The sequence below is a fragment of the Fukomys damarensis genome, unplaced genomic scaffold (genome assembly GCF_012274545.1).
Source record: "Fukomys damarensis isolate Sample0158 unplaced genomic scaffold, DMR_v1.0_HiC HiC_scaffold_29, whole genome shotgun sequence".
In the NCBI taxonomy this organism is placed as follows: domain Eukaryota; kingdom Metazoa; phylum Chordata; class Mammalia; order Rodentia; family Bathyergidae; genus Fukomys; species Fukomys damarensis.
Window position 1 is genome coordinate 2,377,704 of NW_022900941.1, and position 27,528 is coordinate 2,405,231.

General features: G+C 37.8%; 1 protein-coding gene and 1 non-coding gene across 6 annotated transcripts in view; both read left to right on the plus strand.

Annotated features, from left to right (window-relative positions):
• The window catches only part of Wdr33 (WD repeat domain 33), a 96,926-nt gene that overhangs the window by 46,561 nt on the left and 22,837 nt on the right, over positions 1–27,528 (plus strand). The window contains exon 8 of one of the 5 annotated variants that reach the window (XM_033757140.1): positions 19,980–20,973. The exons of 2 other annotated variants lie outside the window; for them this stretch is intronic. In XM_033757140.1, coding sequence (XP_033613031.1) covers positions 19,980–20,155 — 176 coding nt within the window. In that variant the 3' untranslated portion in view covers positions 20,156–20,973. Of the gene's footprint in view, positions 1–8,491; positions 8,512–11,046; positions 11,818–19,979; positions 20,974–27,528 lie in introns of those variants that run through there. 2 more of the 5 variants (XM_010637647.3, XM_033757141.1) reach the window with 2 other exon arrangements.
• LOC117283725 lies at positions 23,049–23,152 on the plus strand. Its single transcript, XR_004514755.1, has one exon. It is a non-coding gene; the product is annotated as a small nucleolar RNA U13 (small nucleolar RNA).

Genomic DNA, 27,528 nt, shown 5'->3' on the forward strand with positions numbered 1-27,528 from the left:
CTATAGATTTTTTGTTTGTTTGTTTGTTTGTTTTTTGGTACCGGGGATAGAACTCAGGACCTTGCGTTTGCAAGGCAGGCGGTGGAACCACTGAGCTAAATTCCCGGCCCAAGGCTATAGATTTTGAACATATGACATACTTAACAACAAAAACATCAAGCTGCAGTGAACTGTTCAAAGCACATATGAGACTGGAAGTTGTATGCTGGGTTATAATAAATAAATAGGAGTTATATTGAGACTTACTCAAAAGGTAAGGTCTGTTTTCAGTTTTTACACATAGCAGTTACAGAGAAGAACTCCTGAGTGAGTACTTGGCACACAGCTCAAGAAAAAGAAATGTAATAGTATTTTTGATAAGTTTTTATGTGTCACCTCCTCATTGCATTCAACTGTGGCTTTTACTAAGTGACATGAACCCCCATTACAACAATTTTTTGGTTCAGCCTTGTGTTTTTGAACTGTGTATAGACATGTTTTCAAAGTGAGTGTCCCAAGAAACTGTGATGCTTGTTGTTAGAAATAATTTTACTTATTAAAGTATTTCTGTAAGGCCTTCAAAAAAGGCCTTTCACAAAGGCTTGTATTCTCAAAACAAAACATAATCCATAGCAAAATGACTCCTACTGACGTGTTAGTATTAAAAGCCCTTCAATCGTATTTAATCATCCAAATGACTACAGTCCACTTTATAGACAGATGCCTATTTTCTCTGTTGTCCTTTTTTTGGAGAAAGAGTTTATTTAAGATTGTTTTTTCAGCTATCCTGAAAATAGTGGATCATAAACTCCTGGTAGGTTCTCTTATGTAAATAATTATCTGTGTGTGTTACAGGTGGGGAAAAAGTCAATATTTAACTTCTAAAGTACATTATTTGAAGAAATTAGTAGAGTTCTGAAATACTTATTTATTTATTTTTTATGGTACTGGATATCAAATTCGGGGCCTGAAGCTTACAAGGCAGGTGCAGTGCCACTGAGCTAAATACCCAGCCCTGAAATACTTAACTTTATATGGTACATTCATATTTTTATAGGAATTGTTCTAAATTTTTATGTTGGGCTCTTGTTTTTTTCATCTGTGCTTATTTAAAATACTGTACGTAGGCTGGGTGTGGTGGCGCATGCCTGTGATCCCAGCACTTGGGAGGCTGAGGCAAGAGAATGGCTGTGAGTTTGAGACCAGCCTGGGCTACAGAGTGAATTTAGGTCAGTGTCAACTACATAGTGAGACCCTGTCTCAAAAAACCAAATAAGCAAATAAAATACTGTACATAATATGCCAAAAATTTATTGAAGATAAATATGTGATTATCTTGGGATGGGAGAGTTGTGTACTGCTGCTGTAGTATCTAGTGTTTTAACTAAAAATTATGAGGTGTTTCCAGATATGATTTTGGTTGAAAAATCACATATCCTTTGATACTGAATCCAGAGCTTTGTATGGGAGGCAAGTTCTTTAACTTGTGATCCTCTCGCCTCAGCCTCTGGAGTAGTTGAGATTATAAGTATGTGTCACAAAGTGCCTGCAGGCTTTTTCATTTTTAGTGGATAGATTGTTTAATAAAGTATATGATTGAAGTATGGTATCATAAATTTTGTTCATAAGGGTAGTAAATTGTCAAAACTAATACTGTTTTCTCTACAGTCATTTTATCCCGTGTGTGTGTGTGTGTGTGTGTGTGTGTGTGTGTGTGTGTGTGTTACTGGAGATGGAACCCAGGCCCTTAATGTATACAAGGCAAGTAGTTTACCATTGACTACACCCCAAGTGTTACTTCGTGTCTAATACTATACCAAAACCTACATCTCAGCACTAAGAAGCACTTGCAGTACTTTTTAGTTACACAGACACTAGAATAACAATTTCTCTTTACAGGAAGAATTTCTATGTCAAGGAAGAAACAGGTCATTTGTTTTTGTAGACTGTTTCATAAAATAACCTTAACTTCTCCAAATGAATATTAAATCTCTCACAGCCAATCTCTGAAGCCTGTTTCTCCCTTGGTGTAGCATTTGTTTTTTTTTGGTTTTTTTTGAGACAGGGTCTCACTATGTAGTTGAGACTGACCTGGAACTCACTATGTAGCCCAGGCTGGTCTCAAACTCACAGCAGTTCTCCTGCCTCAGCCTCCCAAGTGCTGGGATTACAGGCGTGTGCCACCACGCCTGGCTTGAATATATCTTAATATTTAATATGCAGTAGTTCTCTTTGAGAGAACAGATTTCATACTGAGTATAGCTTTCTTGGGATGGAAGAGCTGTATACTGCTGTTGTAGTATATTGTGTTTTAATTAAGGATTAAGAGGTGTTTCTGGCCACGCTTGGATTTTTAAAACATAGTTTCATATATAGTTCATGTTGCTCAGGCTGGCCTCAAACTCATGGCAATACCCCTCCCTCAGCCAGAGTGCTAGGGTTACACATGTGCAGCACCACGTCAGGCAGCACACTGAATACAGCTTCCTTAGCACAGCCTTCTCTCTTTGCCTATAAAAGATTGTGGAGTCCTCTCAGCTTCCAGGTTTGATTTTTTTTTTTAAGTGGAAATTATAAGTAATGTACCAGATTGAAACAGGAAATCCTGAAGGAAAACACTATCATTGCAGACCCAGGGAATATAGAGGTGGGTTCTAGAAACTATTAGGGAGCTCAATATAATTTTTCAGTTTGTTAGATAAATATAGTTTGGGGTGCTCAGTCATTAAAGGGTAGAGTGATTCTTAATTCTGTCAGGCCTAATGATTGCTTTTTCTAATTTGTAACTTTTACTTTTCTGAAGTGAACTTTAGTTATGATTTCTGTACCTACAAATTTTTAAACTAACACAAACATCCCTACACAGGTTGTAAAGAAAAATAGTCTTTCAGAAATAACCTGCAAAGGGTCATAACTGCTTTCATTGAGAGCCAGTACTTTGGAATAAAGCACCCTAAAGCAGGTCTGTTTTTGTGAGGAATACTGGAGGAGTCAAAGATACTGTAGACAGACCAGAAACAATTTCTTGAATTACTGTATGGATCAAGGGAGAGGAACGTGCTATTGTAGCTGAGTAGTTGAAGGGTCATTCTCAAAGTAAGTTTTCACTGGATCTTTGTTTCCTAGGAGGCAAGTATGCTGAGAACGCTGTAAGATTTTTTAGTTGGCCCTGTTCAGCTTAACATTTTTTGTTCACCTAAATGGTTTGCTTTGCTAAGTAATTAATTAATTTTTGGTACTGGGGATTGAACTCGGGACCTTGCACTTGCAAGGTAGGTGGTGGTGGAACCACTGAGCTAAATCCCCAGCCCTTGCTTTGTAGATTTATGAGTGATTTAAAATTATAGCCAGAATTTAACTAATTTTCAGGGTGTGAGAAGATACTATGATGTTAAACTTAAGTAGAATATTAAAGTGTAATTGTTCCAGCCTCAATTCTAGTTTATTAGACTGGGTTATTAGAAATTGTGTAAAAGCAGTCCCACTTTCAGGTGATTGGTGTGAACTCTCAGGTGGTGGCTCAGGCCTGTAATCCCAGCAATTGGGAGGCTGAAGCAGAAGGATCGCTGTGAGTTCGAGCCCAGCCTGGGCTACATAGCGAGTTCCAGGGCAGTCTCAACTACATAGTGAGACCCTGTCTCAATATTAGACTGGGTTATTAGAAATTGTGTAAAAGCAGTCCCACTTTCAGGTGATTGGTGTGAACTCTCAGGTGGTGGCTCAGGCCTGTAATCCCAGCAATTGGGAGGCTGAAGCAGAAGGATCGCTGTGAGTTCGAGCCCAGCCTGGGCTACATAGCGAGTTCCAGGGCAGTCTCAACTACATAGTGAGACCCTGTCTCAAAAACACCAAAAAAAAAAAAAAGAGAAATAGATGATGTTCAGAATGGTGGAGCTTTACTTTTAAAGGGAGTTAATTAGAATGGAGAAGGATCTGGAAATTGTGAGGTATAGAAGGTTTAATATTCAGCTTGGTCAAAAGTGACTTAAGAGCTGGGGGTCATGGTGTCACATACTTATAATCTCAACACCCAGGAGACTGAGGCAGGAGGGTTGCTGTAAGTTGGAGGTAGGAGAATTGCCGAAGTGCGTAATAAGACCCTGTTTGAACAAAACAAAACAAAAAGTGACTTGAGGTGTAGAGGGAGGATTGGATTTATTTTGTATAGATCTAGAATATTGATAATGGGGAGATTATAGGATATCATTTGAATTTAATTATAGAACTTTCTGTAGAAAGGATAAAGAACATGTTGTATGAGCAAGTAGGCTTCTCTTCGCTGAAATTGTGCCACCTTTAGCTTAACTACCTGTCAGGGAACTTATCGAAGACATTCTCATTTAGGGAACTTTTTTTTTTTTTTTGTACTGGGAATTGAATTTGGGTCCTTGCACTTGCGCCCACTGAGGTAAATGCCCAGCCCTACATTCTCATTTAAATGGATTATTGGATTTTATAATATTTAACCTGAAGTAGGTTGAGTTTTAACTATAATTTCCAATTTTAGGAAAGACAAAACTCTTATATAAGGTTAAATAAATAGGATGTGTCCCTTTGAGATATTGCCAACCTCTGTTTATTGAGATGTTAGATAATGTTATTGACCTTTATTGTTTGAAGTAGTGGATGGAGACTCAAAGTTATCTTTAACATATTTAAAGTACATTTACACCTTGTAGTTACTTGGCAGGAGGATCACAAATTTAAGGCTAGCCAGAGCAACTTAGTGAGAACCTGTTTCAAAAGAAAACAAAAAGATTGAGGGATGTAGCTCTGCACTTCCTGGGTTCAGTCTCCCACACTGGAGGGGAGAAATTGTGTTTTTTAGCTTTTAACACATGTATGTGAATAGTTAAGTACGTAAATCTTAGATACTGCAGTGTATTTTTATGTATTTATACCTCCATCTAACCACTTCTAGATGAGATATAGACTGTTTTCAGTAATCCAAAGAGTCCTTCAGGCCTCTTTTGACCATGACATTTTGTTAGGTAGTTTAGACTTTGAGAGCTTTTCATTAAATTATTTTTCCTTTTTGTCTACTGTTCAGGTTTATTTTGTGATTTTGTGGTTTCTGTTATCTTACCTTGCATTTTGTAGAGTTGTAATTTCCACTTATTGATTTGCTTCTATATTCTTTTGAAAATGTTCTGTTATTGCTTCCTTGATTAACTTCGTCTGCTAGTAAAATGAGCACTATGAAAGTTAGTATATGAAGTTGGGTTGGTGGCACATGGTTCTAGTCCCAGTCGAGGCAAGATCGCTGAAGTGCTGGACAGCGATGCCAAATCTTTTAGAGCTTTCAGTCACACAACCTGCTGCCGCACATATTCCATGGGTTACCACCGCTGGTCTAGGAGCTCAAGGCCAAGCTGGGCAACACATTAAGACACCATCTCAAAAATGTGTGAGGAGGTGGTGTTGCATATGACTACAGTCACAGGGCCTTAAACCTAGGTGTTACTCACAGAGTTTAGTCCTTAGCAGCTTTGTGAGTCGAATTACAGTACCATGTCTGTATCATCCTCCATAAAATGGTGATTGGTAAGAGTACCAACCTTATTGAATTATTGTGAGAATTACATGTTTATTCATGAGAAGCATGGAACTGATCCTGCATGTAGAATACTCAGTTGAGGTTAGCTATTATTGTCATTCCTGAAGCCCACTTCCATATTCTTGGCTTATGTAAGGAAAAAAATGGTTATTTCAGAAGTATATAGTTGTCCCTTTATATTTTATGGAGGTTTGCCTCCAGAACCCTCACTTATACCAGAATTTGTGTGTGCTCAAGTCCCATATGTGAAAGGACAGTGTTTGCATATAACCTACCCACATTGTCACACATACTTCAGGTAATTCTGGGATTAAAGCCAGAGCCTCACTGGGCATGGTGGCGCATGCCTGTAATCCCAGCACTTGGGAAGTTGAGGCAGGAGGATTCCTGTTAGAGGCCAGCCTGGGCTACATAGTGAATTCAAGGTCAGCCTAAACCACATAGTGCAATCCTGTCTCAAAAAACAAAATAAACAAAAAGCCAGAGCCTTGTTCATGCTAAGCACATGCTTTACCACTTAGCGATACCCTTCTTTCTCTGCTATGCTTTTAATCATCTCTAGATCACTCATGAAAGTGCTGTTTGGATAGTTGTTAAGCTATGTTTTTAGGGAATAGTTATAGTTTTTAAAAGTCATGTTTAGTACAGATGCATCTTTTTTTCCTGAATATTTTCAATCTGAGGATTATTGAATCTGTAGGTGCTGGACCCATAGATATGGAAACCCAAGTTATCTTTGTCTCCATTTAATTGTTTTTTGGCCTTCTTGGTGTGATGGTGGGGCAGTACTAGAGATAGAGCCCAAGGTCTTCACGCTGAGCCTTATTCCCAGCAACTCCCCCTATCCCCCCACCCCTTTACTTCTTTAGATTTTGAGACAGGATCTTTGAGTTGCTCAGGTTTCCACTGGAGTTGGTGCTGTCAGAGAGTAGAGGCAGCTCTGTTATTAGTAAATTTTACAGAGAAGGCAGACTAGAGTGAGGGTAAAGCTGCAATTGGTAAACAAGTAGCTGTCATTTCAGTGGGATTAGTTACCTTGTTTAGTGTTTATCATGTGTCAGAATGACTACATTTGATATATGTGTCTAATGAAATTCAAGAGAACAGAATGATTAAGCTGTAAAAATCAGATCAGTGAGACGTGATGGTGAGCAGGTGTTAATTCTCAAAGGTAAGAAACTGCTTTTTGCCCTGTCCTTGAAAAATTCAAATCCACCTGGTAGCTCACAGTGTAGAATGGTCAAGATTTAGTGACAGTGCCATATTAGACATACATACTGTAGCATGCAGTGAGCTGTAGCAGTGCCAACAATAATGTTTTACAAAGCAGTGATTGGAAAGGATTTGTTTGTTTATTAAGCAGCGTATGCCATGTTCCAGCTGGCATTGACAAAAGCAGTATAGTGGTTGAAGTATGAACTTGTTTTTCTTAAGAAATAAGAATTTGCCTGCATTAATCTTTTAATCCTGGAGTTTACTAAGTTTGGTGTCTTAAGAATTTGTTCTTAGGGAATTGTTTCTTTAGGCTGGGGAGATTTAACTTTATTTTGTGTAATACAAGCTAACATTGAAGCCCTAATATCCAACTGAGTTTTTTTGGGAGGCGAAACAATGATAACAGTCATCACAGGGAATTGTACCAGTACACGACACATCTTGTTTCTTTTTTTCTCATTCTCCCCCGTCCCTGGGCTCCTCTTGAAGCCCTCCTGATTCACAAAAGATTTGCTAGCATTTTTTCCTTCTATTTTCTCTTTTTTTCCTTGTCTCTCCCCTACCCCATTTTCATTTGAATATTTTCTTCCCATTTCCCATTGTCTCTTACACATTTTAGTCCTTATTTCCACTTTCAGTTTCTCACAACAGAGAAAGAATGCGGTATTTAAACGTGTGTTTATTTCACTTAAGAGTTTTAAATGCTTTGGTGACTGAATACTAACCTCTGAGAACTAATCTCATGTCACATACCTTACACTAACAAATTATAATAATTGTAAAATGAACTGTCAAATAGATCATAGGCAAAGAAAGAACTTTAAAAAAAATGGTGCTGGGGCTCAAACCCAGGCCCTTGCTAATGCTAGGTAAGCCAGCACGATTAAACTACTCCCTGTGCCGGAGAAGTGAGTCCTTACAGTTTCCCCTCCAGCTTGTTATGTGCATCGAAGATCACTGTGAGACTCTTCGTATCTATCCATGATTCAGAGATTCCTGTGTTCTCTCTGCCAGGTGGGGAGTCTGGGCACTGGCAGTGTGGATGGATGGAGTCAGCCACTGCTTATCTTCATGAGTGGTACAAATGACAAACTGGAGATGTTTGAAACAGCACTTTGTGTGTGTGTGTGTGTGTGTGTGTGTGTGTGTGTGTGCGCGTGCTGGGAATCGAACTCAGGACCTTGCACTTTTGAGGCAGCAACACTGAGCTAAATCCCCAGCCCGGGAGCAGCACATGTAATGGTATCTTAATTTCTAACACATATATTTAGCAATAAGCACTGCATAATTGTATTATAGTGCAGAGAAGAATATCCCTATGATTAATGAGTTAATTTTTATAGTTTTTTTGTGACTTTAAAAGTAGTGGCTGTTTATTTTTTTGGTGCCAGGAATGGACCTCAGATCCTTGTATTCGTGAGGCAGGCAGCAGAACCACTGAGCTAAAGCGCTGGCTCAGTAGTAGCTGTTTCTAAAATTTATTTATGGAGTTCATTTAAGTGTCTAATGGATTATATCTGAAACGTGGAGGTCTTCAAGACAAAATTTCCAGTAAACTCCAAGGTAGTCTTCTTCCATTATACCTTGACCTTGAATGATAAATTGAGGGTATTCTCTTTACGGCTGAATTCTTTTATTAATACATGAAAATTAAGTTTAACAGTAGAAAAGTGAGGCTTGTAATTAAGACTTTTTTGTTGCTTTTGTTTTGTTTTGAGTTGGTCTCACTATGCATTTCAGGCTGACCTTGAACTCAGAGCAATCCTCCTACCTCAGCTTGCCAGTGCTAGGAGTATACCACCACGCCCAGGTGTAGTGAAGATTTAACCATAAATACTCACTCATTAGAAGACCTAAGCACATTTGAGTAGTGTTATGATTATGGATACAACTTATCTAACTCCTTTAGACAAAAAAGTAAATTATGGACGTCTCTTCAAGTAGTAACACTACTTACGCCATTGGTCTAGAATTTTCCTATAGAAAGAAAGTGAGTATCTTCTTTTTTTTTTCTTTTGGAGCTGGGTCTCAATATTTGCCTAGGCTAGCCTCAAAATCCTGGGCTGAAGACATTCTCCTACTTCAGGTCTCTTGATTAGCTGGGATTATAGTTGGGCACCACTGTTCCTAGCTTCATGGCTGTTTTTATGATAGCTTTTAATGTTCACAAGGATTTTGAAATGGATTTAGATTACAAGAGCTTTTATATTTTTATTCTTTGAGTTGCACTTTAAAGTGTTGATCTGGACTAAGTAGGCATGAAAACTTTTTAGAACAGGAATTTTCTCTTTAAAGTTTATTTTATACACAAAAATTTGTTCATTTTGATTGTTGTGCTTGGGATTGAACCCAGCACCTTGGATATGCAAGGCAAGAACTCTACCACTAAGATACACTTCCAAACCCATTTAAGATTTAAGTATTGTGCACTTAGCACATAATTGGCAGGGAAGTTAATGCATAATCATTTGTGTCTAAGTTATGTATTAGATGCCAGTTGTGTATTAGATTCATCTTTATATATCTAGGCACACGAGTGAGAATGTACTTCCGTAGTCAAGGCCCTGAGCTCTTATTCCCCTGAACTGAGAAAAGACTTTTTTACATGCATGGATTTCTGGTGACATCTTGGTTAAAGTGCCTGAATAATAAGATACTGTGTTTTGAAACTAAATCTGTTTGAATGAAATGCATTTTCATGATTCTTACTGGTCCTGTCTTTTAATCTGTACGTTGTGTATTTATATATATTTTTTCTCTGCTGCTAAGGATTCCATCCCAGGGCTCACAGTACTCTGCCACTGAGTTGTAACCAAAGCCGTTTTTTTTTTTTTTTTTTTAAATCCATTTGCTAGGATTGGTGTAGAATTGTACTATGTCTTTTCAGAGTCCGTGATGAGTACAAGTCTATTCATAACAGCTTTTTTTATTCCCTGTAAGAACGAAAGGATAAACTACTTGGTATATTGCTTGCTACCTTTAAAATTTAACGACAAAAGGATATAGTGTAATTACTATTTATTGTGTTTAGATGACAAGAACAACATTTTAATGTAGAACCTGTGCTCTAGCTGATCCAAAATTCTAGGTACATAACTTCTACTTGGAGCAATCTTTTTTCTTCTTCAGAGATGACTTAAACATTACTCAGCTAAAAGTCAATAGTTCTATCTATAAATCCTAGCTGTGCTACTGGGCTTGCATAGTCTCTCAGCTTCTGTTTCCTCATCTCTAAAGTGGGGTCAGTAATACCTACTGCTTGAGGCCTTTGTGAGAACCTCAGCCTTATCTAGAAGACAGGCCCCACGATACAGGGTCAGGCCGGTATGTGTTGTTTAAATCATATATGTCAGAGACAGATGCTAGCACATGAATAAAGCAAAGAACATACAATATTTTAGTTAAAGAGGAACTTAGAATTAATTAGGAGAGATGTCAAAGGGAAGCATTATTGAATCAAGAATTGGGGTGGATGATATCCTCTTCAGTAGTGATTTTTAGGTTTAGAATTGTTAACTATTACAAGCTACATTTAAATAAATAACATTAAAATGGAAATGTGACTTATTTTTAAAAAAGCTTTATATAAGTTCTTATACCGCCATTGTAAAATCAGAACCACAGGAAATCATAAGGAAATGTTTACTCCCAACATTCCCATTCACTATCTCCAGAATCTCTTTGCTTTTATCTGCTTGTGCACTTGCTTGATTTTTGTTTTTTTGCCATACTAAGAATTGAACCCAGGGCCTCACTCAAGCTAGGCAGATGGTCTGCCACTGAGCTTTATTTCCAGGTTTGTTTTGGTTTTGGTTTTTAACTTTGAGAGAGGTATTGCTAAGTTGTCCAGGCTGGCCTCAATCAAACTTGTATAGCTTCTGGCTCAGCCTCCTAAGTACCAGGATTGCAGATGTGTGCCCTACACCTGGCTCTTGTTTATTTTTTGAATAAATAATATATCTGAGTCTTCTTGAGAACTACCAGCTGCTTTGAGTTTTACTTAGGTAAACTCTTTTAAGTGATGAGTTTATCTTATGTTGAGGTACTCTATGGATTTATAGCAGTGTATTTCTACATTTTACTAGGTTTGCACTGTCTTGAAAAATAAAAGCCAAAAAAAGTAAAATTTTTTTGTGGATGAGTTATTTTGACATTTTTAGATATACATCTTAATTTTAAGTTGAATCAAAATTAGATTTTTTTGTTATGAATATTTCTATAACCAGAGCTTTTGTTGCATCATGTCCTCAGCCTATTTTTCTCTGGTCTTTTCTTTTTTTATTGATGTTTCTAAGAAAGTATAGTGAAAGAATAATTCTTCAAGCACAGTAAATGGTGAAGAGCCTTCATTCTACTACATTATTTTGATTTTTATGTCCATTGTGCTGACTGAAGATGAAAGTCTAGAGCAGAACTGGAAACTTCATGGGTCGCAGGTCTCAACATTGCACTGGTTTCCTAGAGCAAAGAGCAATGCTGCTGCACGTACCCGGCTAACGGCATCTTCTCCCTGGGAAGCATCAATAGTTTGATTACAGAATTTCTGTGTGCCTGCTGGCAAAAGAAATGTATAAACTCTGGTCCTAATACACTGATGTGTTCTTCAGAACAGCCATGCCGTGGAAGACACTCTGAGTATGTATTTCACAGAAATGTTCAGCGTTGCCTAGTTAAAATGGATTTACTTTGATCTTTCGTATCTTGTCCTGTGATGGGTGATCAGGAAGATGACAGAGGATGAATACAATCACTGACGTGTGTGGGGATCTCTCTTGCAGCCTGGCTTTATTAGCAGTGCCATCCCTCACCAGCCAAGGTGAAGACTAATGGCATTGTATTTGTCAATCACACAAGACCAGATAACGTTCTGTTTATCTCATGGAAGTAAAAACTGGAGAGAGGTGTGAGCTGGATTCACGTTGTACTCTGTGGAAGGCTGAGAGATATGTGGTGCAACAATGTTGTTGCATGGGAGGGGTGGAAAGGCAAGGAAAGAAGGATAAGATTAATGTAAAATTTATTTTTCTTATAATTTCTGCCTATTACAAAGGCAATAAACACTCATTAAAATGTTAAACAATTAGAAGTAAAAGTCATTGTCTTCCCCTCCCCTTTCCAAATCTACAGAGGTAAGCACTATTTTTTTTTTTTTTTTTTTTTTTTTTTTTAATTTTTTTTTTTTTTTTTTTTGAGACAGGGTCTTACTACATAGTTGAGACTGACCTGGAACTTACTATATAGCTCAGGCTGGTCTCGAACTTGCAGCGGTCCTCCTGCCTCAGCCTCCCAAGTGCTGGGATTACAGGCGTGTGCCACCACGCCCGGCTTGCACTATTCTTTTAATAACTTGATATGTCTCTTCTAGAGTTCCTATTCATATACAAAAAATAATTTTAAAATATTACTGCAGAAAGGGGTTATACTATACACATTTCTTTACTATTTGCTTTTCTTACTACACACTGTATGTCTCAGTCATTATCCCCTAGTCTGCTTGGGAATGTTCTATAGCATGTAGCTACTGTGAATTATTTAACCATTCTTCATGGAGAGGCATTAGGAATTGCAAGAGATTTTGGCTAAGAGGAAGTTGTGCGTTAAGCTTCCTTGTACCTTTATTTTTCTTTGTACTTAACGTAAATTTTCTCTTGCATTAGACTTGTGACAGTAGACTCATGACAATAAACTCAGTGAATCAAAGGGTTTTTGGAAAATGAGTTGTTGGTACTGTCCTAGACATCACTAACAGCAAAGTTTAAGAAAGTTACTTATTTTTAAAAAATGATAACACATAATAAAAACCTTTGACATTATAGAGGGTTGGAATTTGAAATGTAAAAGTTGGTTAAACCTGTACCTAACCCTGGAGATTTTTGTGTATGTGTGTGTGGGCTACTGAGGATTGAACCTAAGTCCTTTGAACAGAACTACATCCCCAGCCCTCCTATCCTATCTCCCTTTACTTTTAAAATTTTGAGTGTCTGGTAAGTTGTTAAATTGCTTGGTCTAGGCTCAAATTTATGATTCTTTTGTGGTGGCCTATTAGAGTGCTTGGATTACAGGTATGTGGCACAATGCCTTCCTTCCAGAGGTAACTTTTGAGTTTATTTTTATTTACTCTGTGGTTGCCATCAGAATTGTAAATAATATCTTCGTGTGTCTGCTGGTATAGCAGATCTTTTCTTCCTGTCATGAAAAATGAGGAAGTTAATGCCACCAGCATGCCCTTTCAGGTTTTTATTATGGTGAATTGTTTTAGTTTACCTTATAGCTTTCAGTGTTTTTTTTTTAAGACTAGGAAAAATTTATTGAGGGAAAGAAAGCGTCTGTCTAAGAGAGACAGAAGGGGGACCGGAAAGTGGGTTACCCACTCACCTGACTTTTCAAAGATGTTTTATACAGCAGAGCCATGTGGTGAGGTCGATAAAGAGCTTTCAGTGTTCTTAAATCTTAATTTTAGAGGACCACCAATTAATTTTATGTAGAATTCTTCCACTCACCCTTAGGTTTCAGAAAGGAAATCTGTGTCATTGTTTTTCTACCTCTCTATCTTTTACCTGTCTGCCTTTCTTATTTTTTAAATTAATTAATTAATTAATTAATTTATTTATTTTTGGTCAGGGATAGAACTTGTGTTTGCAAGATAGGTGGTGGAACCATTGAGCTAAATCCCTGGCCCTCCTTTACTTACATAGTCATAGATTTTAAACCATTTTTATTCTGTTACTGAACTATAGTTATTCTGTATTCTTTTCCTATATCAAAATTCTAAGAAACTAAAACCAAAAACTAGCATTTCTACTATGAATGATACTGTATAACAGAATTAAGTAATGCAATCAGGCTTTAGGAAAGAATGATAATCATATAACCATATGAAAATAAGTTGTTAACAAGACACTTTTCTTGTTTGTTTTTTTTCTGATACTGGGGATTGAACTGGATACCTTGTCCTTGTGAGGCAGATGCAGGGCCACTGAGCTAAATCCCCACAAGACACTTTTTTAAAGGTCATCACCCAGTCAGCTATTAAAAATAATGCCACAGTTTAGTTTGTTACAGTTTCTCTCTCTCTCTCTCTCTCTCTCTCTCTCTCTCTCTCTCTTTTTTTTCCTGGTGTTGGGGATTAAATTTAGGACCTTGTACTTACAAGGCAGGCACCTTGCCACTGAGCTAAATCCCCGGTCCATTACAGTTTTTTTAACTTCCCTTTTTTCTTAGTGTCACTAAAACGTTTATCCTGTCAAGGTTTTAGCTTTTTAATTTTGCAGTTTGAGTGAATAGATTTTGTTTTTGGTACTGGGGATTGAACTCGGGTCCTTGCGCTTACAAGGCAGGTCACCGAACCGCTGAGCTAAATCCCCGGCCTAAGATTTTGTTTTTGCTTTTGAATGTATTCTTCAAGCTCTCCAGCTTCCAGCTCTAATTTGGACTGTTTCTTCTGTGCTTATGTGTACTGTCATATTAGGGTCTCAGTCCACTCATTTTTTTCAATTTAGTTGAAAAACATTTTCAATTTTTTTTCTCCAAAACTTCATGGATGGTCAGTTTTGAAATGCATGTGTCTAGGGGCGGGGATTTAGCTCAGTGGTTCTGCTGCCTGCCTCACAAATGCAAGGACCACAGTTTGATCCCTGGTACCCCCCCAGTGCATGTGTCTAAGAAAGGTCTTTAGTTTGCCATCACATTTATATTTAACTCATGATTTATCTGGGGTGTGAATTCTTGGTTTGAAGTCCTTTTCTTTTTCCTTTTTTTTGTACTGGGGATTGAACTCGGGACCTTGTGCTTTCGAGGCAGGTGGCAGAACCACTGAGCTAGCTCTCCAGCCCTTGAAGTCCTTTTCCACAGAACTTGGAAGACCTTAATTTTCTTTTGTTGTTTTGCTGAGTCAGATGCAGTGCTTATTCTCTCTAGTTTTCCTCTGAGTGTTCTTTAAATGACTTTTTTCTGTGAAAAGTCTTTTAACTATGGATTTGCAAGTTATGTTCTAAACTTAGTCTTTTTTAAAAATTTAATCTTTCTTTTGCACTCTTTAATCTGCAGTCTTATTTCCCATTTCTCTGTATATTTTGTAGCATTCTCAAGATATGAATATTAGTAGTGGGAGATTTCTGTTTTTATCTTACAGAATACTATTTAACCTTCTTGCCCAATCTGGTTTCTAGTCCTTCTGATACTAACTTTATTCATCAATTATGTATTTTATTTCTAGCAATCTTAGTGATTGGTCTTTTTGTTTTTCACAGTGGCAAGTTCTGTGTTTTGTTTAATATTCGAACACCTAAAACGTTAAACATAATGGTGAAGTTCTTGCCTAGCATGTGAGAGCCATGGGTTGGGTTCCCAGGACTGTAAAAATAAATATGCATAGTAACTGAAGTAAGTGAGTGTGTGTGTGTGTACCTGTGTGCGTGTGTGTTTTGGGCTTTTTGCTTGAGACAAGGTCTCAATTTGTAGTTCAGACTGACCTCGAACGTGGGATTCTCCTGCCTCTACCTCCTGTGTGCTAGGATTATAGGTGAGCACCACCTTTCCTGGCTTTAATACATGCATTTTTTTTTGTAGCTGATTAAGTCCACTTACTTAAAAGGCTGCTCTTCTGGATGGTAGACCCCCTGGACTTGTGTCTGTGTGTTCAGAGGTGGGGAGGTTAGGACAGTCCTGTAGTAAACAGGTGATTGCTGCAGGGTTGGCCTGAACTTCAGAACGAGGCCTTGTCACAAGCAAAAACAAAATACCTTTCCATATTAAAATTGAATCATATATTTAAATATAAGGCAGCCCATGACATTGGAGGATTTAGAGGTAAGTGATTAACTGAAAAACACTTGGTTAGTAACATTTTTCCTGGAGCCCCCCCTCCCCGAAATACGTTAATATTCTTTCAAAAGAAGAAAATGTAGGGTCATCAGACATTTATACCCAAAACAAGGGAATGATTGGTATCTCAGTTTTGGAGTTAGCATTTTGGCCTCAGGGAATCTATAGTCACATCAGACGTATTAACTGCCTTTATTTGATTTTATTGTGCTAGAGATGGAACCCAGTGCCTTGTTCCCAGTGGCCAAAGCTCTACCACTGTGCTGTAATCTCAGGACCAATATATCTGTCTTAGTCACTAAAAATAGTCAAAACAGTGAAGGTAACAGAGGTCTCCCATTTTAGAGTTCCATGCTCTGAGAGATCAACGACAGTCCTTCAAGTCTTAATGCTTGCATTGAATGTGGATGGTTAGAACTTAAGCCTTTTTCAGTTGGTCATTTGAAAACTGAAATTAGGGAAGTTTTACTTGGGTAAGTGTTCTCAAGTTGAGCCATTTTCTGTCTTCTATACTCTGTTCACAGTGTTAATAGCTCTTGTTGGATTACTTAATCTGTATGGAATACCTGTCCCTAAAGTGAGCCTTTCAGGACAAAGATTGGGTCAGAGTAAAAGGTTTTATTTACTGAGGGTTCAGAATAAATGCTAGAACCAAGGAGGTGGGTAGTGCATACCTGGGGTCTTAGCTGCTCAGGAGGTTGAGGCAAGAGGATGGCTTTAGCCCGGAAAGACCAGAGTGGAAGACACAGTGAAACTGTGTCTCAGAAACAGATAACTCCACAACAACAAAATCTGCTAGGCGGGATGATAGTACTTCATTTAATACTGAAATAACCCCACGATTGAGTAGTAATGTCATTTTATACATGAAAATATTAAGGGTAAATAAATTACATGAGGACACAATTAGTAAAGTCTGAGGAGTAACATCTGGTTTATTCGCACTGTTTACTAATAATTGGTGTGTAGCATATGAGCACTGAACACATTATCATTTGCATTAAATTATATTTAACATGACCTTTTGTTGGTTCCAGTGCAGCTCATTTGACACTGTACTTGTCTTGGGCAGAGCTATTTTCATCTCTTAGTCACTCCCTATAAGAAGAAACATTCTTTTGACTCATTCTTGGTACTACTTAGAGCAGAGACAGCAGATGAAGCATTAGTCTGTTTTATCGAAGAACAGAAGTTTGGCTTTCAGTACAGTTTGTGTAGGTCTAATTTTTGCTCTCTGGGCTTCTCATCACTCATTTGGTAATAAAGTTTGAATTTAAAAGCATTACTTTGTTTCTATGTATTTAGAATGGTAAAGTTTTTTGTTTGATTGTTTTTAATCTGTGAGCAACAAAAATAGTTCTTTTCTTTTTCTTTTTTTTTTTTTTTTGGTACTGGGGATTGAACTTGGGACCTTGCACTTGCAAGGCAGGAGGCAGAACCACTGAGCTAAATCCCTGGCTCCTTTTTTTGAGTTCAGGCTTTTTATGTAGTTCAGGCTTGCTTTGAATTAATAATCCTGCCTCAGCCTACTGAGTTTAATGAAAAAATTTAAAATATGTTCTTACATGTCTTTATTTTGTCCCTACATTTATAACAACACTTTGGCAGGATGGAGAATGCTAGATTCAAGGTCTTTTTCTCTCCCCTTGCCTCAGCACTTTCAAGAATTTATTCCCTTGTCTCCTTGCATCCAATGTATTTATGAGACTTTTATGATATTTTATGAGTGTCCCATAGAGTTTAGACTCAGGATTGTAGGTTTTTGGGACATGGAGCACAGAGGTAAAGTTTGATTTTGAGCGCATCGTGCCATGGTATGTACTGTTGATCTTGCCCTCACTCACCTGTTTGAAGTACTGTTTTTCTGGAATCTCCAGTGCAAACTTGCTTTCCTTCTCTGCCATACTGTGCTCTTCAAAATGAACTACCCACTTAAGTGTGGGAGTTATATGCCACTTCCCTCAAGGCAGAGTAGCTCCTCCGTAAGGTATTTGAAATTCTTATTCATGGGAGGTTTCACTCTTCACCCCTGCTTGCTTACTTATTTATATCAGTATGTCCTAAATACTTTATTGGAGCATGTTTTTGATATAATGAAAGTTAATATAATCTCATTTGAGATTTTCTTAGCTACTTTGTGCTTTGAAGCATGATATCTGTTAAGATCCAGTTGGAGTTTTTGTTGTCCAGATTACTCATTTTTAGAAAAAATTATTTTGTTGTTGCTGTTTGTTTGTTTTTTGAGACAGGGTCTTGCTGTGTAGTTTAGAACTCACTTTGTAGCCCAGGCTGGCCTCGAGTTCACTGTGTTTGTCCTACCTCAGCCTCCCAAGTGTTGGGATTACAGGTACTTTTCTTTGCCCGGGCATAGAAGAAATTCTTAATAGCTACAAATCATACAGCCTGCTAGGGGATCATATGACAAACACTTGCCCTCAGCAGTATTTAGGAATTCCTGGAATTTTTTTTTTTTTTTTTTTTTTTTTAAACAGGGTCTCACTATGTAATTGAGACTGACCTGGAACTCACTATGTAGCCCAGGCTGGTCTCAGACTCACCGTGATCCTCCTGCCTCAGCCTCCCGAGTGCTGGAATTACAGGCGTGAGCCACCAGACCTGGCTCATGTAACTTCATTTTGAAATAGCTGCTTTTTTGTCATTGCTGTTACCTTTCTTTCAAGATGTGAGTAGTATTAGGTAGATAAAATTACAGCCACATTTACCAAAAATGTGTGACTATACCCAAGAAGAATCTGAACATGAATTCAAAGTTCAGTTGATTCTGTGGATGACTGTGATTACCATGGGGTTGAATACTTTCACTTAGGCTATGATTATTTGTTGATTTTATGTATGTAAACTTTCAATTAAAAAAAAATGTATTGCATGGCTGACTGAAAATAAACCAGTTTACCCTTTGAACTTGGCTTTCAGAAAGTAGGCTTACCCTGGAAGTGCACAGCATGTCACTTGGAACATCTTTTTTCCTTGGTTCTACATTTTCCTCCTTAGTAGAGGTTTCTTTTCATTTCTTGGCCGAGCCTTTTGCTGACACTAATTGTTGTTAAAGTGGGTTTCTGGTAGTCTGTTATTGCCAGACTTGCATCAGTGTTATAATTGTTTTTTGTTTGTTTTGACATTTTGCTAGCTTTTTAGATACTGACTGTACATGTTTTTTCTTCCCTCTTTGTTGCTATTGCATTATGAATGTCTGCAGAAATTTTCCTAGCAAACATTTGATTGTTGAATCACACACACACACACACACACACACACACACACACACACACACACACACACACACACACACACACACACACACGAAATCCAGTGCACCTTTTCTTCCAGTGGACTTTGTGTTGCTTTCTGGGAGTGTGTGGGATACAAGTCTCTGCCAGCTCAGACAAATAAATGGCTGAAGTGTGCCTGATGATTTGGTGCTAACTAACATCATGGTTTTGGAAGAGTGCAACGACAGTGAAGTTGAAGAGTGTTTGGTTACATTCCTTCCTTTTAAATGTCTTTGATGAATACTCTACACTTGTCCAAGACAATGTATTAAAATTTTAAAAAGCCGATACAGTAATTCCAGATAAGAGCCTGGCAGCAGGGCTGTAAATTGGAGGTCGGTCTGGGCAATTTAGCAAGGCCCTGTCAAAATTTGGAAAGGGAGGGGTGTGTGCTGGTTATCACAAAATATTCTACTAAATTTCTTCTTTCTGGGCATTGTAACTGAAGACTATAGAGGATTGACACACTTAATACCTCCAGTCAGTGGTTTGGGAAAATGTTGCAAGGTTTCCGATTGTATCAACCACTTCCTGATTGTTTCTCTGTGTTTCATAATTCTAGAGGTACTTCTAAATACATTCTTTATTATTAGTGTCCAGTAACAACCTTACATGTAAGTTTCAACAATACCGAACACCTGTGTGCTTTGATTTGAATCACACATTATATATTTCATCATAAATTCATAAGACATTGCTCTGATGCCAGAAGTACTAGCATAGTTACATGGCATTAATCATATGAGTTATATGCTTAATTTCCATTGAGATCAGCCTTGGTCAGTTTCCCATACAAATACATAGTTTGTACCTATCCACAGGAACTGTTTTACGTGCTTAGGCAAGTATGCCTGTGGCTTAAGTAGAAGATTGGCAGGTTTATTATGCCTCTACCTTTGCAGTTGAATTTGTATTTTACGTTTGTATGTTGGCTCCCCTTTTGACCCCATACATTTCAAGACTTTATAACTTGACTACACTTATGTGCCACCACCAAGTAATAATCAAATGCTTACATTTGCTGTATTTATTTCTGAATGTTTTTGAGGAAATATACTTCCTTATATGGTTGAAGGCTTTGTGTTCCTCTCTGCAGTCTCTCTTTCCTTTCTTAGAAATAACCATCCCCCTGAATTTAAACAACATAGTTGCACTTCAGAATTTCCCACATCATTCTTCTGATGAATATGGAAACACTGAGAAAAGAAGACTCGTCCTCAGGTTCTCCCACACATTTATAATACTGCCAGCACTGAAGGCTTTCAGATATGGACAAAAATTTGTCTGCTAGAAAAATTCAGCATTTCCCAACTTACCACCAAAACTCTTAACCTAGAATTTTGTGTGCAGTTGCTTGTAATATACTTCGTGAAAATTCTGCCTAGAGGCATGTAATTCTTAAATTGACTTAACATTTATTTTATAGTTTTTCACTAACTTCTAGAGTTGGATGACAAAGATGGTAATAGTAGTAGTCACTTCAAGTTGGTGTTGGTCATCAGATCATGATGAGAATCATTTTACATAAAAGGATGAAAAATGCTAATAAATTGTGCATTCATTGATCACAGCACACATTACTTATACTCCTTAATTTTTTCAATTCTTGAATGCTCTGATCTTCTCAAGTGTCTACCTGTGGACCATGGCTTCACTTACCTCTGCCTTCAACTGATCTGTTACATTTTGTTTTTGTGATGGGGCATAGTCTAAGCTTGTTGTTAATGTTTAACACATTTTCTTAAGTGAGAGTTCTTCAACTTTTATATTGTACAAGATGGTACTTGAATTCTTTGTTTGCTTTTTTTCTTCCTGTATTAGAAAACCTTGGTGCTTTTTACAAATTATGTATAAAAGAAAATTTTCTTTGTTCATCTAATGACCTGATCCGGGAAAAATAAAATGGGAAAATGGACACTCCTTCTGACCTTCAAATAAAACTCATTATGTATTGGTTTTCAGACTGTTCACCAAGCTGTGGCTCATACGCGCTGTCTCAAGGCAAGGCTTTTAACTAGTGTGGGGTGATAGGTTCCTGAGGAACTGGTGAGGCTGAGGAGGAGGGGTTGGAATCCTGGGAGACTGGACAGAGACACACAATTCACACCCAGTTTCACAGAAGTCAGGGGATCTCTTACATTAAGAAAAGTGTCAAAAAACAGACCTCTTTCCTTTACTGGCTTCTGTTCTTCACCACGCTATATTGTGTTTCTGGGATGGAAAATAAAGAGCAGGAAGGTTCTGAGTACATCTGTGCACTATATTATCTAGAGCATTGTTACGGTACTTGCAGAGTTTTTTTGTTTTGTTTTTTTAGGAAAGGATAGTCTACTTTTCCAAAATCAATCCCCCTGCCCCTCGACATGAGTCAATTTTTTTTTCATTAGTTAGATTATCTTGTTTGCATTCAGTACCTTGCTGTTTGAGGGATGATAAGATAGCGTATTTGGTACTTTCTTACATATTGCTATTCCTGGGCTATACCTAATGCTACAGATGTTCCCCCAAAATTTAGCCAATGATTTATTTGGTGATCACATCTAACAGAGGTTGGGATTCCATAATAGGAACCTAATAAACGTTGGTATCGTGCACACTGAATGAGTGCAAGAGTACATACATGAATGTATGAAAGAATGATCAAGTGGAGTAAGCAGTCATTGTTTACCTCCTGTTCAGTATCAGTTTTCCACAGTTAACGGTTTCTTTCTGCAAGTAATAAGTTGAACATCATTTTGGGCCTGTTAATCCACAAAGCATTGTGGCACCTGTCTCCAAGAGATGCAGATGCTATCATTTTTCATGCAGATAGAAGGCCAAGGAATGTCAGTCACCTGACTTCCTAGCTAACAAATGTTACAGAATTTATTGTCCTCAAGACTTGACCTCTAAACATAATCCAGTGTGAAATTTGGGACCTTCGGTGTGGAGTTAGATAATGATTGCCATATTTCTTTATTCTTACAAGACCTTGACCTTTAGAATCATTCTCATCAGATGACTAAAAGAAGTAAAATTTACCTCTATATTTTAAAAAAGGTTTTATTCCTAAGTATTGGTTTCAGGAGACGGAAAGGATTGCAGAAGTTGTCACATGCTCAGTTACAGTTGAACAAGTGACAGCTGATTGAAAACAAAAAAGTGCCAGGGATTTAGCTCAGTGGTGCCGCCGCCTGCCTCGCAAGTGCAAGGTCCCGGGTTCAATCCCTGGGACCAAACAAAAAAACCCAACAAAAACAGAAAACAAAAAGTAGCGTTCTGCTACTTCATTTTGATACTGTTATTTAATGCAGTAGAGAGGGGATTGGATCAGAGAAAGAAAATGTGGGCCACTTCTCACCACTGGTTAATCCTTTTAGGCCTCTGTGCTTTTATCTCCACATATTACAGGGCTGGATGGTCCTATCTCTGATATCAAAGACAGCTTTTTTTGTTGTTGCTATTCATTGTATAACTGAGACAGTAAACACAAATAATGATTATAGAAATTTAAAGTGAAACTTTGGGCTAATTATTGTCCGGTAGAACTTTCTGTGATGATGGAGATGTTCTGTATCTGTCCTGTTTAATATGCTAGCAACTACTTATGTGTGACTTGAGTACTTAAAATGACATTAATATTTAAAGCCTTAAAGTTAAAATTAAAATTTTAACTTTAAAACCTTTAAATAGCTATATATGGCTAGTAGCTGCCATTTAGCAGCAAGCAAGTTAGGTTCTTAAGTATTTGTGGTCAAAGGGAATTTTGCTCATATATTTATGACAGTCTTGCCCTTACATAATGATCTACAACTGGAATATCCAAATTTTAAAGTTCTGTTGTTGCATCTCCAGTCTCACTGTTATCTTCAAGCATATCCTCCATTTGCAGTTGCACTCAGGTACGTCAAGTGTAGATAAAGTGTTAGGACCTCTCCCAGTGGTCCTGGACTCTACTTCCTATATCACTGAGTTCTTTAATTCCTTGTCATCCTCCAAAGGGTTGTGTGTATTTACCACAGTCCCCCGTAAACTGCTGTCAGTCCCCAGTAGGACTACACTTTGACCCTGTGGTAGGCTTTGTAACCTCTGAAGCAGGTTTCATGTTGTCTAGAGGCTTTCAAAATTAAAAACAAAAAATTTTAGGAACTTAATTGATCTGAGAAGTTTAATTAAATACCACTTTTAAAAAATACTTGGTCTGGATCCTTCAGTTTATGAGTGTGATGATTGGGTGTTCATGCTGTATGCATGAGGTGTGTGCCTCCCTCAAACCTTGTTACGACATTGGCACATTACCCTTCTAGTCTGTACTTGAAGGGCCTTTTCGATATTAAAAACAACAACAACAACAATAAAACAAACTTAGTCTTGGGCTGGGGATTTAACTCAGTGGTTCTGTCCCCTGCCTTGCAAGTGCAAGATACCGAGTTTGATCCCTGGTACCCCCTCAAAAAAAATCTTGGTCTTTTACTCGCAAGGGATTTTTAGTCCTAGAAATTATAGTCATTAGCAAGATATTTTTAGTACTAAAATGTCTTCGTCATTGAGCTACAGAAGCTGCCACCGGAATAAATTTTCTATCATGTCTGTATTAATTGCTTCAGCATTGTAAATACTACATTCTTGGAATTTCCATGTTTAAGGATCACAAAGAGCATCGACTGATTCTATCCAGAAACCTTTACTCTCAGAAATGAACAAATTTACTGTAGAGGCTTTTTTTAAGGGTGATGATTGAAATTGATAAATGATCTTTTGGTATCCAGTCATTTTTCTGTCAAACAGTACTTTTGTAAGATCATAGTTTTACATTGGGCTTACTGACCCACAAATACCCTTGGAACTTGTTTCAGTTTTACCGAGTCTGAGGTCTGTTGCACAGCTTCCAGGGACCGCATCTCTGGCTGGCTGTGCACTGTAAGTGAAGGCCACAGTGTCAGTGCTTTTTAAATGGGGAAGCCAAAGGCAGTTTCCATTATGAGTATTGTAATAAATGCCTTCTTTATACATCTTACTTCTCCCTGAAAGGTAGCTAATTTTACGTACATGGGACCATATTACACCTTGCTTTTCTGCATATATATTTTTATTTATTTAATTTTGGTGCTGGGGTTGAACTCAGGACCCTGTGCCTGCAGGCTGTGCGGCCATGTAGGTGCCACTAAGTTAAATCCCTGGCCCTGGATATATATTTTTTTAAAGGCAGGGTTATTGTGGTGTACTTAGGGTATATATATAAATTTTACCACTCATTCCACTTCTAAAATTTGTTTCCCAGCTTTCTACTGTTATGGACAAGGCTTCAAATACCATCTTTTTCTTTACTGGTACTGGGGATCAAACTTGGGACCTTGCACTTGCAAGGCAGGTGGTGGAACCAACTGAGGGAAATCCCTGGCTCCAAGTTTTTTCTTTTTTTTGAGATTGCTTCATTGTGTTGCCGAGGCTTGTCTAGAGTTTTTGGGCTCAGCAATCCTTGTGCTTCATGTAGTTGGGAGTACAGTTGGGTATCATCACACATGGCCATATATAAACAAAATCCTCAAGTTACTTTCTTAGGAGACTAAGTGTGTCAACGTTGACAAAAGAGGGTGGCCTTTTATCATTTGAAAGGCCTTTTATCATTTGAAATGGGTTTTGTCACTTCAGTGGAAATTGTGTAAACTTTTCTCCTGGAAGAAGGAAGCCATGGCCTATCAATTTGTTACTATGCTTGCTTAATATATGTTTTCTGTTTTCACTTAAAATATAAAAATGATATATGCTGCTCATAAAGATTCACACCTACTTACCAGAGGCACTTCACTGTTACTTAGTAAATTTAGATTTTTCTAACTCCCTCACAAACACTAGTTCATGTGTTTCAGAATTGAAAACATAGAGGTTGTGAGTATCCCTTGAGATATTTGGGACCAGAACTGTTTCTAATTTCAAGTTTTTTCCAGATTTTGGAATGTTTGGGTATACATAATGAGATGTCTTGAGGCCAGGATCTAAGTCTAAACACAAAATTGTTTCATGTGCACCTTATATGCATATCCTAAAGGTAATTTTATACTTTTTTTGGGGGGGTGGTGGTGATGGTACTGGGAATTAAACCTAGGATCTTCACACTGAGCTATATCCTCATTCCTTTTTAAAAATTTTTATTTTGAGACAAGGTCTTGCTAAATTGCCTGGGCTGGGCAACTCCCAGAATACTGAAATTATAAGAGTGCACCAGGTTCATCATTATTATTATTTTTTAGTATATGTTTGTGATACATAAATACATTCATCATGGGGAATTGGTATGTATACATACACAATATTTCAAATTTTAATTTTTGTGCACGGTGTGGAATTTTCTGCCTATGTCAATATGTTGCTCTTAAAAATTTTATGTTTTTTTTTTTTTTTTTTTGTTTTTTTTTTGGTTTCGGGGATCGAACTCAGGTCCTTGTGCTTGCAAGGCAGTCACCAGAACCACTGAGCTAAATCCCCAGCCCCTTAAAAATTATAAAGTACTGGAGAATTTCAGATTTTGATTTTTGGGTTAGGGCTGCTCTGCTTCCTTATTGAAAAGCGTCTTCTTACCATTCTCTCCGTGCCTACGTGGTTTCCCCTTTGGAGGCAGTTAGTATCTTGATTCTTGTCTGTTCTTTCAGACAGTTTATGCATTTTTAAACAAGTATTTATATGTTTGAGTGTGAGTGTGTGTGTGTGTGTGTGTGTGTGTGTGTGTGTGTGTGTGTAGGCTTTTAAGCTGCAAATGTTACCATGCTGAATCCTAGCCCTTTTTATTTTGAGACAGGCTCTTGCTGAGTCATTAAATTGCCCTGGCTTTGAATTTACAGTCCTTCTACCTCTTACCCTCTTGAACAGTTGGGCATATAGGCAAGCATTACCACACCCAGCTCACTCTCTCTTTTTTCCTAGCACATACTTAGATCACTTTTTTTTTGTTTACTTATTTATTTTTGGCTTTTTGAGACAGGGTATCACTATGTAGTCCAGACTACCTGGAACTCATTTTGTTGCCCAAGCTGGTCTCGAACTCACAGCGATCTTCCTGCCTCAGCCTCCTGAGTGCTGGATTACAGGCATGGCCCACCACGCCCAGCTGATAACTTTTTTTGTATTTAAATTTTACAGGCACATGATTCAGAAATGAAATAATGCTGGGTGTGGTTGCACACACATGTAGTCCCAGCACTAAGGGGCTGAGACAGGAAGATCAGTGTGAGTTTGAGAACAGCCTAGGCTACAGTGAGATAGAGGCCAATCTGAAGTACATAGCATTACCCTGTCTCAAAAAAAAAAAAAAAAAAAAGGGTAAAGACTAAAGAAGACATTGGGCCGGCGATTTAGCTCAGTGGTTCAACCACCTGTCTAGCAAGCACAGGGACCCAAGTTTGATTTCCAGTTCCAAAGAAAAAAACAAAAAAACAAAAATAACAACAACAAAGCGAAGACATGATTATTCTCTGTCCAGGTCCCTGTCTGCGATACCCTTCAGGATTCTTTATGCTTATGAGAGCAAACAGAAAAGTACATATTCTTGTTCATTCCTCCCTGTTACAACTCTGAAACTGACTTTTTGTGTCTCAGAAGGTAGTTTAGAATAGTCCAGAGCAGAGAGGCTCATGTGAGTCTCCTGCAGGTAGCCCCCCAAATGTATTTTGTAATATACTTGAGACGTACCTGAGAAGAGATATGTGTACACCCTTGGTGCTCCTTGAGTGCCCCATAAAATTTCTGTGCTGTCACATGTCAACTGTGATCCACGGCAGGTTCTCGAACGGTTGGAGGACTTTGCGTTTTAGAATCTTCATATGTAGAAGTAAATAATATACTTTTACTTAGAATAATACCATTCTTAAATATGTTTGTAGTGTTATTACATTTTTTATTTGTTTGCCCCATTTGAGCATCAGTACCAATCAGTTTGATTGCTTGGATTTTGCCAGAGGAAATTTTAGAGAGCTTGAGAAGACAAAGTTCAAGCAACTGAAATATCTTTGTTCCAATTCTTACACATTGATAGCCATTATATTTGCATATTCTTCTGTAAGATGAATATGTCTTTAAACTGGTATACTTTGTGTAATAAGTGTCTCAGAGTAGGTGAAGACAGAGATGGCTCCTAAGAATATATTGTTTTGCGCCGGGGATTTAGCTCAGTGGTTCCGCTGCCTGCCTTGCAAGCGCAAAGAACTGACTTCAATCCCCAGTACCAAAAAAAAAAAAAAAAAAAAAAGAATATATTGTTTTTCCTAGTACATTATAATTTGAAAATGCTTTTCATGCATTTGCAATGAACTCCAGTTTGAGCCATTAAAATTAATACATAGCTATAAATATTTGTTTTTAGGTGATACTAGCCTATAAATTTTAAAAAATTTCCTGACCTTGTCTTTTTAGTTTCAGATCATTAATAACAAAGTTTCTTAAAGGAATCGAGGTCCGAGAACGACTAACCAGTGTTTCTATTTGTTTTTCTGGCTTTTTTATTCAGATTTTAAATCTCATGTTTGCATATTAACTGGACATTCTGATAATTAAAATCATATGAGCAACAACAAAAAAGATACTCTTGAAACTGGGCATGGCGTCCAAGGCCTGAAAACCCAGCACTTAGGCTAAGGCAGGAGAATGGCAAGCGTGTTCCTGTCTTGTCCGTTAGGGACTTTTTGGCAGGAT